The 16,895-nt window shown below is 44.5% G+C and overlaps 1 protein-coding gene across 1 annotated transcript in view; it reads left to right on the forward strand.

Moving 5' to 3' along the window:
* The first annotated feature begins 3,536 nt into the window (after positions 1 to 3,536).
* The window catches only part of LOC119445299 (uncharacterized), a 77,058-nt gene continuing 63,699 nt past the window's right edge, over positions 3,537 to 16,895 (forward strand). Inside the window, exons 1-10 of the mRNA XM_037709646.2 lie at positions 3,537 to 3,662; positions 3,743 to 3,849; positions 5,601 to 5,778; positions 6,106 to 6,257; positions 6,427 to 6,550; positions 15,883 to 16,019; positions 16,089 to 16,209; positions 16,282 to 16,427; positions 16,538 to 16,661; positions 16,748 to 16,884. Of these exons, the coding sequence (XP_037565574.2) occupies positions 3,661 to 3,662; positions 3,743 to 3,849; positions 5,601 to 5,778; positions 6,106 to 6,257; positions 6,427 to 6,550; positions 15,883 to 16,019; positions 16,089 to 16,209; positions 16,282 to 16,427; positions 16,538 to 16,661; positions 16,748 to 16,884 (1,228 nt within the window). The 5' untranslated portion in view covers positions 3,537 to 3,660. The remainder of the gene's footprint in view (positions 3,663 to 3,742; positions 3,850 to 5,600; positions 5,779 to 6,105; positions 6,258 to 6,426; positions 6,551 to 15,882; positions 16,020 to 16,088; positions 16,210 to 16,281; positions 16,428 to 16,537; positions 16,662 to 16,747; positions 16,885 to 16,895) is intronic.

Genomic DNA, 16,895 nt, shown 5'->3' on the forward strand with positions numbered 1-16,895 from the left:
GCTGAAATTGGTCATTTCCTTCAGCGTAGAACTCAAGAATATGATACAACTTTCTGAAATGGCATCGTGACATACTCGCGGACACACACGTACAGCGTAGTCCCCTGTGAAAGGGGATACTCCAACGTGCAGCTCTCACTTTGCTAGTGCTATAGCTGCAAGTGCAGGCTGAAGCTATGTCGATGAACTGCACAGGTGTGAGTAAAGGTGCAAGTGTCACCAACTACAAGTCATCTGCTGCAAAGCCGGGCAATTGTACACTTGCCAAAAAGAAAGATTCGCGCGTGCTTTACACTTATGTGTTCCCTTTATAGGAGCGGACCGCACAGTACACTGTGGTCTGCAGTCCTCGGTCCGCCTTTTTCTCCAGATATTGTGGCCTGGCACTAATGTGTTTCCCGAACAGGTGCCGCCCATGGTGATTATGAATGGACAAAGATGCACTGGCGGGAGTTCCGAGCGCTGCGAAGATGGCCCGTGCTGGGCTGCTAAAAGGAGACCTGAAACACAGTACGCAGACAAGAGCCAAATAACAAATAGCGAGAATACATGCACTAAAAGAAAGATTGAGAGAGAGAGAGAGAGAGAGAGAGAGAGAGAGAGAGAGAAACAGTGCAGCACAGTAGCACACTGAGTTGGCTGAGAGCGGATTCGGCAGTGGCCTGTCCAATGAGACTGCGAACGGCAGGGGTGGCCTTGTGCAAGTGCTTTTTATACAAATTATGTATGAACACATTGGAAAGCAAGACGTGGACGCAGAAGAAGGGCCCATTTATTCCTTGGGGGAACCACTTTTTTATATGCTGTAGGTCGGAACCAATAGATAACGTTTTCCCATACTGCTGGGAAGACGTATTCCTTTAGGATGTTAAAGGGGTCCTGAACCACCCCTCGGGCTTGGTGAAAAAACGTAGTCCGCGGATAGCATACGCTGCTGTGAACATCTCAACCAAATTTTGCAGTCGTGCGCAGCGCGTGGAGCTCGCAAGCGGAGCGTGAAGTCACCTTTCTCTCAAACGCTCCCTTTTCAACAGAAGCCTGCTCCTCACTCTTTTGTGTGAGTGATTCTTAAAAAGGAAGAGAAGCGAAAAGTATAGCGCCGTAACTGCCTCTTACGGCGAGTTACGGTGAGGCAGTTACAGCGAGAAGAAAGAAATTAGAAGGGAAAATCTGTACGATAACACAAAGGGCAGTGCCTTGCTATTTGAGGCTCGAGCCGGTTGCCTATAAGGACCAAAATATACCGGAGCAAATATTCGGAACTAGATGAGGCATGTGTATTATGCTGCAGTAAAGATCAGGAGACTACTCTGCACATCCTAATGGAACGCGAAGCGATTCACCCAGCGAGAACCGTAAGTAACCTACAACTTCCAGAAGTGCTTGGGTTTAAAGGGGAAGGAAACATCAACCGATCAGCCGTAGAGATAAACAAGAGATGATTACAGTACTAGTGGAAGAAAAGCAGGGAAGATGTTGATATGACCTGATCTCTTAAAATCATAGGTAGCGGTACAAGGTAGATTTTGGAAAAAAAAAAGAAGAAAAAGATTAATGAGAGGTAGACAAAAATGATAGATAAAGAACATGTATAGTATACCTGATTAAATCAAACAGGCTCGGTGACTATTTGTCACCGCCCCGTTTCAAAGGGGATGCCATTAAATCATATCATCATCATCATCATCATCATCATTTCGAGGAGAAACTCTGTGCTTATTTTAAAATTTTATCCTGGCTGAAAAAAAACGAAAAAAAAACCTGTTTTTGTCCGAAATTTCAATGTTTTTTTTTTTTCAACTGCTTACATCTCTAGACAGAAGTACGGGTGTGAGAATATTAGAAAAATTGAGTAGGAATCGAATAATCTTTGCTATTCGATTCAGGAACTGGCTTTTCGAAATTGTTAAATATTACTTTTTTTAATATTTAAGGGGATAGCAACACTTATTGGAGTCTCAAAGAAGAGATAACAATGGAAGTGAGGGCTGAACTGGATGATTATTGTGCAAGGGAGCTGCGGTTGCTGCTCAGGGACGCCAGTTTCTGGGCGAACGCACAAAGAACTACTGCTCAGTGAACTTCCGTCAATTATTATGAATGCCTCACTTTTAGGGAGCCTATAGAGAATTTTTTGTCTTCGTTTAGACAAAGCAATTCATTATTTGGCCATTCGCACCATATTTTCGCAGCCTTAAAACAGTGTGTGGTGCTGTAGTATCACACTTGTTTCCTTCAACGAACTCAACATTCTGCGTGCATCTGGTGACCATGATGTTTCTTATTTTTTCATTACTGTCATTGTCTTGGTGAACTAGATAACTCAAAGCAGTTGTTTCTCATTTACAAGCGCCTTCATAAGCGAACTGTTACGTACATTTAAATATGCCTGTAACGAACCAACGTAAATAATGTCATCAACTATTTTTGTGCCAAGGCGACTTGACGCAAACTTTATATTTCTCTTGTGTTTATAAATAAAAAAAAACATTGAATATCTGCAGGTCGTTTTCCTCAAGTTTTCGTAAAAGATTCGATTCGGAAACTTTCCTATTTGAACACCTCTTGACAGAAGAAATAAAATAAAGAGAGCCAACATGTATCAACCCTTGAAAGTCGTAAAGAAGCCGAAAGGTGCCGACGCACTGCCGAGGCTGCAGGAAAGCGCTACGCTGCCGAAACGCCCGATCGACGCGCTGCGCGTTCGGAACTGCTGAGAATGGCGAAGCGCAGATGCACCCCGAAAACGAGACGGCTGAAGATAGTCTTAGTATGTGTACACCAGAGTAAGTGAAATATTGTCTATCTTCACAAGATATTCTATTGGAGTTCTGGATGGCGGCCCTCACCCATAAGACTCTATGACCCCATCCCCTTTTTTCCTTTTGAATAAAGTATTTCATTCATTCATTCCTGTGTGCTCGGGGCGTGACTCATGTGACACTTGAGCAGGTGGCACACGTTACAATTGGTGGTCGCTCAAAGTGGCGCTTAGAAGTGAGCCCCAACCCACCGTGGTGGCTGAGTGGCTATGATGTTGGGCTGCGACGCACGAGGTCGCGGCCACGGCGGTCGTATTTCGATGGGGGTGAAATGCGAAAACACCCGTGTACTTGGATTTAGGCGCACGTTAAAGCAACCATGTGGTCCAATTTACGGCGTCGTTGTTTTAGCACGTAAAACCCCATAATTTAGTTTTTTTAATGAAGTGAACTCTAATGAATAGACGTAACATAAACAATGAGCGGAACAAACAGCTGAGTAAAACACAAATGGTTGGAATATAGACACACCAAGAAGGACACTACCTATTTTTTCGCATCTCTTTCGCACAATAGTAGCGTGAGAAGTCCCTTCAAATCTTTTTTTCTTCTTTTTTTCGTTCCACATTGCCTGTTTGTATTTCTTTATCTTGCTGTTACATATTTGGCCATCTGTTTTCATCGTCTGTGTTCTTGCTTCGTGAATTTCTTCCTTTGCACATTGGAATGAAAAGCGAGCTTAATTGTATCCAGGTGGCGATGCACGCGGAAGAAAAAGAAGTGCTCCTTGCTCGGGCCCAGCGCGTGGCTTCTAGAACCACGTCTCTTTGTAACCTTCGATGCCAGCAACTGCATGCTGAGCGCTGGCAGAAAAAGCGACTTCAACTGCCGATGAGTCATGTAAGTAGACTTGACATAGCGTAGGGTCAACAAATGCGTTTTTAAACTTACCGGAGCTGCGATTTCTTCTCTCCTGGCAGGTCGACAGGCTTAGCAAGGTGGCGGGCCCTCTTATGCGTACTGTTACAAGTGATATCGTTGGTTCTTGTCGTCTTTGCGTGTTTCTTTCCTGTCAGAGTACTCACAGGTACGTTTATGGTCATTTCACTTTTGCTACGAGTTTTATACTGCATGGTAGACTTTATCAACTAGCTTTTCGCCGATCAAGGCTGCAGTGGCTATACGTGGCAAACTAGGCGAGAATCGTGTAGTTCCACCTGAGAAATGAATTTAGTTTGCTAGTCAGTGGTGCTGCTTTTTATTATTCGTGAAGCACTCAATAGCTTTTACTTGTGTTGCGAAATACCCGGGCGACAGTACTGACGTTTAGACCGGGCGACTTTCATCCCTGTGTGAGATAAATTTTATTCGCTGTCGAGGTACGTAGAAGTATTATTCGTAGAAACGCTGCGGGCGACAACAAGGTCGTTTGTTCATGCGTGTACCACGGGGAGGTCAGCGGTTTGTGATATTACTGCGGCGCTTTTAATTATACTCTTGCTAAAACAGTGTATGAGACGCTTTGGCCATAATAAAGGAAGCTGAACCAAAACAGTGATCATTTAACACTGTTTATTTTTGCTTCCTATTTTTACTTGCTTCCAGAATGTTCTAGAACGTTCTCCGCTCTCGCTCTCGTGCTGGCGATACACAGTTGGGCTTAACAGTACCGGTGATTTATCAGTATGGTTTTTTTGGGATAGTTGGTTATATACATCAGAGGTGTTTCTCGAAATAAACACTCAGTTGAAAGTTAGCGCTCGTCCTGTTCTCTCGTTCTTGTCCGTGTCTTCTAGCGCTATGACCACCTCTGGTGATTTATCGTTGCTTTTTGAAGGACATTCGGGACCGAATGCACGGACACTTTAATTCGGCTGTGAAGATGAGGAGGGAATGTGTGGAAGTAGAGAGGAGGAGGGTACGTGTAGGGAGCGGACCCGAATGAATGGTTGCGTCAGTGATGACGTCATTTCTGCCGCGCCGGGTGCACATCTGCGTTCGTTCGCGGCAGAAAGGGCGTGCCTGAGTGGCGTGTGTTGCCCCGGCACTTAGGCTTGGCGCGTTGTTTAACACCACAGAGATGACTCAAAATGTAGCGCCCTGTCGTTCGGTGAAGAGTAACGCAGCACGTAACGCAGCATGGCGCCTGAATTCGGCGCCTCGTCTTTTGGCGCCGAATTCGCAAACCTTTTTGTTCGTAAGTGCTCTTTGCCATTAGCCCGTGTACTTATGCGAAAACTTATGCGAAAACACCCGTGTACTTAGAATTAGGTGAACGTTAAAGATCCGCAGGTGGTCCAAATTATTCCGGAGTCCCGCACTACTGCGTGCCTTATAATCAGATCGTGGTTCTGGCACGTAAAACCCCATGATTTAATTTTTTTCTATGACATGGATACAGTGAGGCACATCGATACAGCTCCCGGTTCTTTATCTGTGTGCCTCACTCCGTGTGAATCACATGTTCGTGCCTTAGAAAGCGCAACACATACCAATATTCAATTCCAACTCGGCCAAGAAACAGCACTCATCGTCCACTCCATCGAGTCAACCGTAAGATGGTTGACTCGAAGTGTAGCGCAGTGACCGCTTCTGTCAAGGGCCGGCGCTGCCATCACCTTTCTTAAGTCCAAGTGGAACGTTCAGTGGAGGACTGTTCTAGAACACGCGTGGTAGAATTTTGAAATTGCGAATTCATACGTTCCACTTCATTCGTATGAGGAGTGGAGTTAAATATTTTGATGTTGTCATCAAGATAGCGTACAATGGTTGCTCTTCAAGAGACCATAGCAACTAACGTCTGCTGTTTTTTTTTTTTTTTTTTGTATACCCCAACAGAATCGAGTTGCACTACAAAAGCGTTGGTCGACGATGTCCTTCGTTGTTACGGTGCATTTAAACATGGAGCTTTCCTACGGGACGACACGGATAATTCCAGCTCTAGTCATCTGAGACTGAGAAACTTAACGTTCTCCTCGCACCATTTGGATTCTGGCCAGAGAGTTCAGGAATGCATGTGAGTACTCGGCGGAGCACGATACGGGTCTTTCACAATAATTGATTCAGTCATGGGCGTTTTGATTCTATGGTACGTTTCGTGGGTTTACACATTTTGAATACTGATTGAACGGTGTAGCCTATTGATGCATGACGAGACAACTTTGTTTACAGCTCTTATTAAGGAAGAATTACATTTAGAAGCCAAGCTGAAACGTTCTTCCTGGTCACCAAGAAGCCTCAGCGTTGTCTCTTGAATTCGTGGAGGGTTTTCATGTTCACAATACAAGCACTGTGGTTGCCCGGTTTTTGACAACAGATGACGCGACGCTTTCTCTCCACGTAGGCTCCTGAGTTCCTACGAGGACTGTGTCCGCGCAATTGTAGAAGGGCGATGTCGGTCGCAGATGACGCTGTTCCAGTACGACGAAGTTCGGTCCTTGGCGGGAAACTTGGTTGGATTTGTCAACAGCAGCTGCAAAGCAATTGCAGTGTATGGTAAGGGTGCAATACTCCTTGAACGTGATGCTATGACGTGCTCCAAAAACAAACGGAAAGTCAATGTAGGCGACCGCGTTTTTTTTCTGTCTCTCTTTTTATTGACTGTGGGTTTGCGCTGACAGCTATCTCCTCTGCAATGCATTGCTTTTTTTCTCTACTGCTGCAGAAAAGCATGCGACAAATAGCAGCGACGCTCTGTCCGGGTTGAGAGCCTGCCTCACAATACTTGGTAAAAAGGTGACTCCTTTCCTTGATTCGGATAACAAGGACGTCGTTCGAAAAGCCTGTTGGTGAGCCAAAGTTTGCTTAGTTCACTTCGCCTCAACCTTGGTGAACGTTTTCTTTTTATAAAGACTCGTATGTTTTTTTTTCTTGTTTATAAGGATGTCATAAAACTGATGCCCCGTTACAAAATCTTGGTGAACATCCTGGGGACGTATTCTCGGACGATGACTTTCGGAGATATCACTGCCAGTGTGCTCTGATTCGCTTGTTGAGCAAGACCGCTGGAATCATCCAACGCGCCGTGTACTACGTCACGCAAAAGTGATAGTATCGCCGAAAGCGATCATCCGAGAATACCGCCCCTGGTGCTCTGGAGGCTCGGGGCCAAATTCACAAAACCTTTCGGTTGTCAATTTTTTTTTGTCATCGGATGACTAATATGGTCACTGTCCCTATTGGCCAGCCAGTGTCCCTGCGAACCGCCTCTACAGTGCCCGTACTCACAAAATGATTCGTTATTGGTCGGCGCTCAGCCGCCTGCCAATAATGATAGCGGTTGTCATAATAACGATGCGATCGCCGCGACGGTGGCCAATCGCGGGCCAGTTTTCCGAATACGTTCGCGTCCCTCGGGTCTAATCCATAATGCTTTTTTTTTCAGTCGTAATAGCTATTTGTGATTGGCAGACCGCCATCGATAATACGTTCGTAATCACTATTGTCTGGCACTTGTTCTTACGACCCGTTTTATTGTAAGCCTGAGAGGTTTGTAAGAGCAGGGGGCGAGTTGACAAAGCTTTTCGTTCGTAAGTGCAGTTTGCCATTGACCGGTATGTGCTCTTACGAACATTTATTGTGTAAAAATGTTTTTTTTTTAATAGGTGTCGACCAGTCGTGATGCCAAACAACACTGGCGCATGTGGCCGGGGAATGATGTACACTTTATTAAATTGAGCTAGTTGGCCACATATAGCGAAAATACTTGACGGCGCTAAAGACGGGGATGAGACGGATACAACAACACACGACTATGTGTTGTTGTATCTATCTCGTCGCCGTCTTTAGTGTCGTCAAGTGCTTTCGCGAGTGAATAGCTTTGTGAAATTCGATTTCAAGGTTCGGGGCTGAAGTCACAAAGTTCTTCGTTCTTAATAGGATGCTTTAGCTCGGGTGCTCCTATCTAAATACATGTAAAAGGACAATTCGTTTTTCTCGGCAACCACTGCTAAACATTTGACGAGGTTTGTGTCATTAAAAAAAAACAACCTTAAAATCTGGTGACTGTTCGTTTCGATATTTTTGATTTAGGTCGTGAAATTTTATCAAAAATTGAAAAAAAATGGCAAATTTTCAGAAAACAAAACTATGAAGTTTACAACTCTAACTCAGCAATGAAAAATGATATCACAATTCTGTGCATCGCATCTAATAGTATATCTTAAGCGGACAGAATTGATATATTACACATGAATCTAAAAACATTTTGTAACATGGGTATACAGCTTTTGCAGAAACCTTGTACACAACGTAACGAATTCACGTCAGATATAAATTAACATATCGAATTTGTCCCCTTTGAATGATCTAATGGATGCCGTTTACATAATCGCGATATATTTTCTTGGTGCAGAGCTATTAATTTGCAAACTTCGTGCTTCTATTTTTTTCGAACTTTCGAATTAAAAAAAATTTAAAAAGAACTTTAGACCTTAAATTGAAATTCTGCTTCCAACTGTCACTAGAATTTAACTTTCTCTCTCAACTGCAACAAATTTCATTAAAATCGGTCCAGGGGTTATCTCAGAAAAGCGTTTCTGCGTTTTACATGTATTTGAATAGGCCTAGTCGGAGTTGGGCCCGAGCTAAAGCTTCCTCTTAAGCGGTCTTTGCCATCGGGTAGCCGTCTTCGCTAATATGTTCAGCATCAGGGTTGGCTGGAATTGTTTCTTACGAACAATTCTATCGTAATAGGTGTTTTGTGAATACGGGCCCCGCTTTTGCGTGAGCGCGGTTTGCAAATGGCTAGTGGATGTTTTAGCTGCCGACTAGTTAATATCCTATTGGCCATCATGATTAGCCATTACCAAGCAACAAAGAATCGCAAAGCTCTCTTTCTAATGCAAGTCATGCGTTAGTGCACAGCCATACATTCGACAGAGTAAGTAGCGTATGCCGCTCTTCGCATTTCTTAAAACAACTCTGGAACGTCTGCAAAGTGTATGTACGTACGTAAGTGCATATGCGCAAGGGAGGGGGGGGGGATGTAAATAAATGCTTTATATTCATAAAACCAATGGTAATTTAAGCAAGTTCGATCTTGCGGAATGGCGTCTCGCTGCTCATATCTCAAGCAGCGCGACCTCTCAACATGAGAGGTCGCTGCTTTGATTGCCCAGCGGCGGCGGCCGCATTTCGATGGGGCAGAATGCGAAGACGCGCTTGTACCGTGATTCGGGTGTACATTAAAGAGCACCTGGTGGCCAAAATTAATCCGAAACCCTCGACTACGTCGTCCCTCATTACCCCCTTTGTAGCTTCGGGACTTAAACACCACAGATACATATTTTTTCCCCCCTGTGGTCTGTGTCATTAGGGTGGCCTTTGTTGTTTTTTGAGGAAACGGATTACCGTTTCCGTACCGTGTTCCTTTTTCTGCCGCCAGTTCTTTTCTTTCTGGGTTCTTGAGGGCGTATGGATAGCTTTCTGAAAGAGCGCATGACACTCGCCTATATGACCGTATAGTATGCTTTTACACCGTTGTGGCGCATGGTATGTCCGTCTCGATGTTAAGAAGCACTATATCTGCCAAAGCCAGTATACTGCGACATCACGATGGGCCATTAACTAGCGAAATATCCTGTGCACACATGTCGTCCAATAATATGTCGCGAGTGCGTGAGGTATGCAGTGCTTCTGTAAGGGCATAGTGTAATAAAGTATTGAGAACGATACTTATCTATTTTTTAAATATACTTTTTTGGTAAGAACACCGCTCAATAACATGAGAAGAAATTGCGTGCACAGGCTATTTTAGGCGGGTCGCCGGGGTAATAAGTCACAGCTTTGCAGAGAAATGATGGTCGAGCTTTTTCTTTAGTTAGTACACGTACGGTATACCGTCGGATCGCATTGATAAACTTAACGCTAAGGGCGATGTGTAGTGAGCCATAGTAACCTTTCGCGCGTATCGTCTGAGTCGGAAACAGAGTGCGAAAAAAAAAAAAAACCGGTGCCATTCGGCAGCTTTCTTTGGCGAGAATCTTTTGTCATGGTACTGCGTCTAACCAGCATTACCATGCGCTTAAGGTGAGACGCACAACTTACTCGCGGATGACAAGGTAAAGCACTCTTGACAAATATTAGTGTGTATCTCACTTCACAGACGCATAAGCGGAAATATGCAGCTTTAAAGCGCTACATGTACTGCCAGTAACCTAGGAATGCACTGCGCGCCAAGAATGCGTGCAAATTCAAAACTTGTTGTATTATTTAAATTTATTGTGATCGTAAAGGATGGTCGAACGCGTGCATATAAGCTGTTGTCAAATGTTTACAAATTCGTCCCGCTGAACTACGGGCACTTAGTTCAGCGGAACAATATAAAGATGAACAGTAGATATTCGTACAAAGGCAGTCTATCAACTTGTGCGGTGAAGGTATAATATCGACGACTATCTTCATTCGATTCTATACTATTTTCCTCACTCGTATGGTGATGTGTAGACATATACGAGGCAACTCGCCAGGCTACGTTAAAGTGCTGAATTAATTTTTTGAGCGGAATTAGAATTGACTCAGTCTATATTCTCTCGCTGGTGCTTACGGAAGCCACATTCGGACACATATGCAATATACACTGCGTCGCAGGCGGTCCCTGCGCGAGCGGAAAACGCCACAAGATTGTATCGTGGTGAGAATGACGGTCTCCCGTTTTGCTAATGTTATGCTGCACGTGTTGCCAAGACAAGCGCACTTATATTATCTATAAGCACTATTAATGTCCTGTTGACAGGCTCAGAATACCTTGACCTTGAGTTGCTTTTTTTCCTGTGCTGTTTAAAAGGCCACGGAAACACCTTTCACCCGCCATGATATCTTAGTGGCTATGGCGATGCGTTGCTGAGCTCGAGGTCGCGGGTTTTACCCCGACCGCGCCGGCCGCGTTTCGATGGGAGTGAAATGCAAAAACACTTCTTGTGCCTAGATTTAGGTGCACACTAAAGAACCCAAAGTGTTCAAAATTAATTCGAAGTCCCCCATTACGGCGTGCGTCATAATCGTGGGGTTGACACGTAAAACCTCAAAATTTAATTTAAACACCTTTCACTGAAACCGCCGCTGCTTAACCTCTGCGGCGTTTCCTTCGTTTTCTCGACCGCATCGTGTCGCGCACGTGAACTGGCCCGATGTAGCACTAAAGTAACGTAACAGCTTGGTCGAAGTGCACAACACATAGGAAAAAGAGAAGGCGACACATGTTTGGTTGACGACTGACATTTTTATTAATTTCTCCCAGCTCTCAAGAGATTATGCAAAATCGTATCAAAATCCTTCGATATACCTTTCTGGCCTTGCTAAATTGCTTACTTGTACAAGAAATAGCTCGAGTACTTGCTCGACCGTCTCGCGCTACATTTCTTATGGCTTGGTATCGCTGTATGTTCACCCTCTGCATTTTTCTATGTTGCTCTTTTTTTGGGTGGAGGGTTAATACATAAGTGCATGTAAATTCGATGCATACGACTACTATTGTGCAATCGTAAATAGCATATAGTATAACGTAAAACCATATACTATATGTATATTATTAATGCGATAGCATTAAACTATACACTCTCCTCGGTCTTCGCGGATAACGTGGACTGAGAACTCCAGCTGGGTAAGAGAGCGGGCTTTGCGCCAAGAGCGGAAAAGGAGAGGCACTGGTCACGTGATAAGGCGCGTCAGAAGGGCCGTGATAATGTTAAGGTGCTAGGCCAATGTCCATTCCTTTCCGCGCTTCCTCAGTGGCCCTGGCAGCGTTTCGCATACGTTATGACCGTAAGTCGCGAGCGGTGGATGAGAAAGGTATGGAATCGACGGAAAGAAATCGTTACGTTATGTAGGCCCAGGGTCGGTATAATGTAGCGATTCCTTGCGCTCGATTCTATATGCCACTCTCGTGATGTACCGTTCACTGCCGGCTGATCCCGTTGACCACTGAGGAAGCGCGAAAGAAGGCATTGGCACTGGTAGAGAATCTTTTCATTATCCTGACTCATGACAGAAGCAGCGGGGACCGTTGGCAGGACGCGCGAGGGAAACGGCGACGGCAGCGCTCATATACAAAATGGGTACTACTTTCCGCCGAGTGTGACCAATACGGCGGAATATAGTGTGCACGTCGCCAGTAGCCTGGATGCTGGCCTGATCATGACCGAGTCCTATAAGATGTGGTAACGTTGTAAGCGATGTGTCCCCACAAAACCATGCTGCACACGCCATGTACATGGCGACTGTAAGCTGGTCGTCATCAGGACATGAGGCCGTAGTACTTCACGCATAGCCATGCTAGGGGGAAGGACTTGATGTGGATGTCGATACTATACTATCGCGTCACAGTCGCCCACGTATATCAGGAAGACCTGCCTTTCTATCGTATTTTACCTTTAAATTAAATTCTTGGGTTTTCCGAGCCAAAACCACGATATGATTATGAGGCAGGCCGTAGTGGGAGGCTCCGGATTAAGTTTGGCAACCTGGGGTTGTAGAACGTGCACCCAGTGCACGGTACACGGGCGTTTTCATTTTTCGCCCCCATCGATATGCGGCCGGTGCGGCCGGGATTCGATACCGCGATATCGCGCTTAGCATCGCAACGCCATAGCCGCTAAGCCAGCACATATACTACTATAGCATATGCGATCGTAGTAGTGTCTGCTTTCAATGAATATGTACGAAATGTTTTAATTTTGAAAACAGAAGAATAAAAAGCCGAAGACCAGCAGTGCCTTCCGTATATAGTAGAACGTAAGAATGAGACACACCTATTTCCTCGGCACGTGACGCATACATTTGAAAAAGCGGAAGGCCGTCGTCCTGTACCGCCGCTTCACGTCCCCCTTGTTTTTCTTACGACGGTGATACGATCGCCGGATATTTTTATCTACGGCGTCATCAAATTCAGCGGAGTGTTAGGTATCTTTTTCTTCAATATCGACAACCCGATTAACGGAGCCCGTATGTGCTATTTTTATTCTGTCCTCACTTATCTGATCGCTTGCAGTAGGTAGAAAAGGATATTGTAACAACTGTCCCCGTTGGGAAGTATTCAGACCGCTTGAGCTTTTTTCCAAGGCCGAACATTATACTGAAGCCATTTCCTGGAATCATACCTTTCCGCATGCTATTTCAACGGTCGTTTCATTTGAAATATTTACAAGCCCATAGCTTCTCTCTGCCTTTTTAAAATAAGACCTGTGATGGTGAAACAAAAAGCACTGCTAAATATGACGCCAGTTACGTATTTTAAAATGTTGTTTCTGTACTATTAGTTAGCTGTTTCAAACGCAGATTTGAGACAACCCACTTGGAAACGACTGATAACAAGAGACAGAGACAAGAGAGTTTAGACAGAAAAGAAATAGTATTAAAATCATACCATGAACGGTCAAGAAGCAACGAACGCTTCGCATACAAAGAATGCACCAGAATATATCTATATTTAATCACTGACATTGTTACTGATTTTACAAAAATGATTGACCGCAGACCAGCACCGAGCAGTGTGACCTCATACTAGCGCTCAGCGATGCTCGTGACATGACTGGATTTGCTTACCATGACAAAAAGAAGAAAAAAAGTTACAGGTAGCGACAGATAATTAGAGTGCGAAAAAGCTTGAACCGCGAACGAGAACAGCGAAGCAAATCGCGGCTATGAGGCAGTTCGAGAGTCAAGCGACTTGTAAACTGAGGTTTGATTAAGCTACTTGCCGTTTACATAAAATATTGCTGAAGAATTTTCAACTTTGAGCTACTGCCCAGTAAACCACAAATGCATCTGCGATGTATGAATTAGGTCCTAATGTCTAAGTCCAAGACCGACATCTGCTAGACGTCACAGGCAGGTACGATTCTGCCAGAGAAATCCAGGACGCTATGAGTATGTTGCCTTGATTTACGAAAGAGACGGCCTACAGATTTTATCGCATGACCTCTAGTGTATGTTGCAAAAGCTTGACATAAAGACTTTTTTTTCAGTTCACACATGAAAGTTGTCCTTTTTGAGGCTTTATTTTAAGGTTTCTCTACTAGAAAATTGTTTTCTCATGTGCTAAATTGATAATACGAAACTATCATTTCTGCAGCTCGTATGCGTGCATCTACTTTGAGTATCTTCTGAAACAATTTGCTTTTAAAACTACTGTTAATTCAATATGGTACTTGTGCCTGGCAAGAGGTTTAGAAGAATGAGTGCACCGCACTGGTATGCGCGTGCACGCGATATATCTGTTCTTGGTGTGGGCGTCTGCCCATTGCATCTGTAACAGAGCGTCTTCTGCGAAATGAATACTCATTGTAGCAAACACTCTGCAAAAGCCCATGATATGCCGGGGAGCCACGCATGTCCGTGACAGTCGCGCAGCACGGCAGCTATGCAACGTAAATCTGACATCTCCGCGCTATATTTGAGGTTGTTGCATGGAGGCGGACACAAAAGGAAAACGTATATACAACATATTTACAATGCGATCAAACGACGAACCATATGGTCGAGAGCGTGCGCCAGATCAGAAAGCGTCTTCATCGACGCTCTTTTAGAGGAATAGTACCGTGACATGACTCCCGGCTGCTGAAGCACCATCACGGTGCTATGGTGTGGGCGAGCGGTAAAGTTTAAGGTGGGATACGTGAACATCTGTAGGTGGTGACACGGACGCAGAGGAAGATTCGAGCCGGCCAATCTCGTGAGTGACGTCTGCTACGCGTCTTAAGACACGGTAGTGTCCCGGAGTACCGGGAAAGCAATTTTTTTCGGAAAGTCAAACGTACACGCCAAGTCAGAGTCCATAGAATCACAAAGGCACTTGGAGTATAGGTAACGTTGTGATGATGGGAATCATAGCGGCGCCTCTGGTGGCGTTACGGTATAGTAAGGCGATGGCGAGCAATCTGCCGTGCTTCTTCAGCTCTGGAAGTGGCATTGCGGGTGTACTCAGTGGGCAAATAGACCACAGCGGGAATGATAGCGTCAAAAGACAACGCTGGGTCGCGGCCAAACAGAAGATAAAAGGGTGTAATACCAGCGGTATTGTGACGGGAGGAACAGTACGTTTAAATATTCGGGTGTTACATATAGGCAACATTCTTGCAATATGATTTCAACCACCGTATTTTCATTGCGGGGATGTTGATTCTTAGTACAAATGGATAAAAATTAACGTCTCATGGATGTGTCTTAAGTCCAACCAAGAACACCTCATGGCTGTTTGTGCAACCTATGTGCGTCGCTGAGTAAAGAAAAATAGCCGCGGGAAACGACACTAACGGTAGAAAAGTGACGTGCGCATACAATCATGTATTGCCGTAAACACGACAGCGGTGACTATAATAGACAACGACGCCAGTTGCACTAGCAACACTGCATTAACAAATGAAACTGTGATACAGAAGCACGCAATTGGAACTATGGTGTTGAAGAGTTTCATTGGCTCATAATTTCTCGCTATTAAAGGTGGGGACTTGTTTCTCAAGAGCAAATAACTGGAATATGGATGCATTATACTTGGTCAGTGCCATAATAGTAAATGCTCTTCGTGTGAAAAACCATATCACCGAGAAACAGCTGACCACACCAAACTTCTCATTTTTAGAACATCCTTCGCAGAAAAGATATAAGAAATCAATCTTTAGGAGAATAGCAGCAAATGAGTAGCAAAGAAATATAAAGGAAAAGGGCGAAATGCAGGACGAAGTCGAGGATAGAGAAACAAAGTGCTATAAAACAGCAGCTATCACTGTGTTTGTTTATCATGGCTTTCGTACTGTTTGCTTGTTGAGTTGTTTTCTAATACGCTGAAAGTACAAAAGAAAGAAGTTCAGGACCAAAGTCGAATGGATGGAACTTCGACGACTCTAAAGACTCTAAATAAAAGGAATAGCGTTCTTGAGTCACTCACTCGATACTTACGAATGTTAAACGTACCGTCAAGAGAAGCCAACTCGAGCGTTGAGCCTTTCATTAACCGAAGAGCATCAAACCGTTCTGTATACGTGTTGCTGTCGGAAAGCTTGTACGTTGAAACTTACTTGACATCGAAAAACCTCCACTCAGTATTGCCGCGATTGAACTTATTTCGTATAAAGCAGCGTAAGCTATACGTAATGATACATTTTCGCATTCTGTGTGTTTTCAGGGGACTCGCAGAATACGACAAGTGCGCGCAAAGAGAGGTCAAAACGATTGACAAAGACTCGCTGTCTCTTGAGTCCGAGAAACTTGTTGGCCTGTACTCCACAACTGTCGTGCAATCATTGCGCTGGACATGTTTTGGTGAGTAACGATGTCTTTCGTGCATGAAAGCTGTGACTTAGCACTGACAACCCTTAAATGACCGAACAGATAACAACTGTGACAACGTCTCACTGCTTATGAAACTGGACAACTGCGACAAGATAATCAAAATAGGTGTTTTGCCAAGTATACGGATGAGCAACTCAACCGGGCTAGTGAAAGCTTGCAGGTAAAACTTTTTTCTAATGTTTGAATTGGCGTATGTCACGGAATAGTGCTCACTTCGATATTGTCTTCTCAGCTACGTCAAAAAGTTTGAATGGTGCATTAGGCAAGCACGAATTGATACCGGCTGTGATAGCGACCCGTCTGTGCTCAACTCTCTGGATGTCCAGAAGCACTTGGACAAAGCTTCAGAATATGCTTGGATATGCGACCGCAGTGGCGGTAAGTGGCAGTCTGCCGGTTGATACCCGAATGTCTTCTAGGCTGATATTGTCAATTTCTTTGTGAAAAGAGTGACATATTGTTTTACATAAATTGCTTATTGTTGTCAGGACCTGTCTGTGAGGAGACCTATGTAAGGGAAAGCCTCAAAGACTGCTATCAGCTTGCCAGTGCCTCAAGTTTTCAGCAAGAATCTTCGTTTGCGAGTCGAGAAACATTGCATAGACACTGCAGGTAAATATTGAGAACACACTAAGATGATATTTTGAACAGTCGTGCTTACCCTGGATGCGTTTGGCATTCTATTTTTGTTTTCGCAGAGACGTCAGGGCTTTTAAGACGTGCATGCAAGACATTCTATCGTCGAAATGTGAAGACGACCCGCGCATGTTCCACCAGTGGGACGTTTACTACTTCAGAGACCTGATAGGACGAGGGATGAACTGGACTTGTTTCGGTGAGTTCAGG

This window comes from Dermacentor silvarum, chromosome 1 (assembly GCF_013339745.2).
Source record: "Dermacentor silvarum isolate Dsil-2018 chromosome 1, BIME_Dsil_1.4, whole genome shotgun sequence".
Classification (NCBI taxonomy): domain Eukaryota; kingdom Metazoa; phylum Arthropoda; class Arachnida; order Ixodida; family Ixodidae; genus Dermacentor; species Dermacentor silvarum.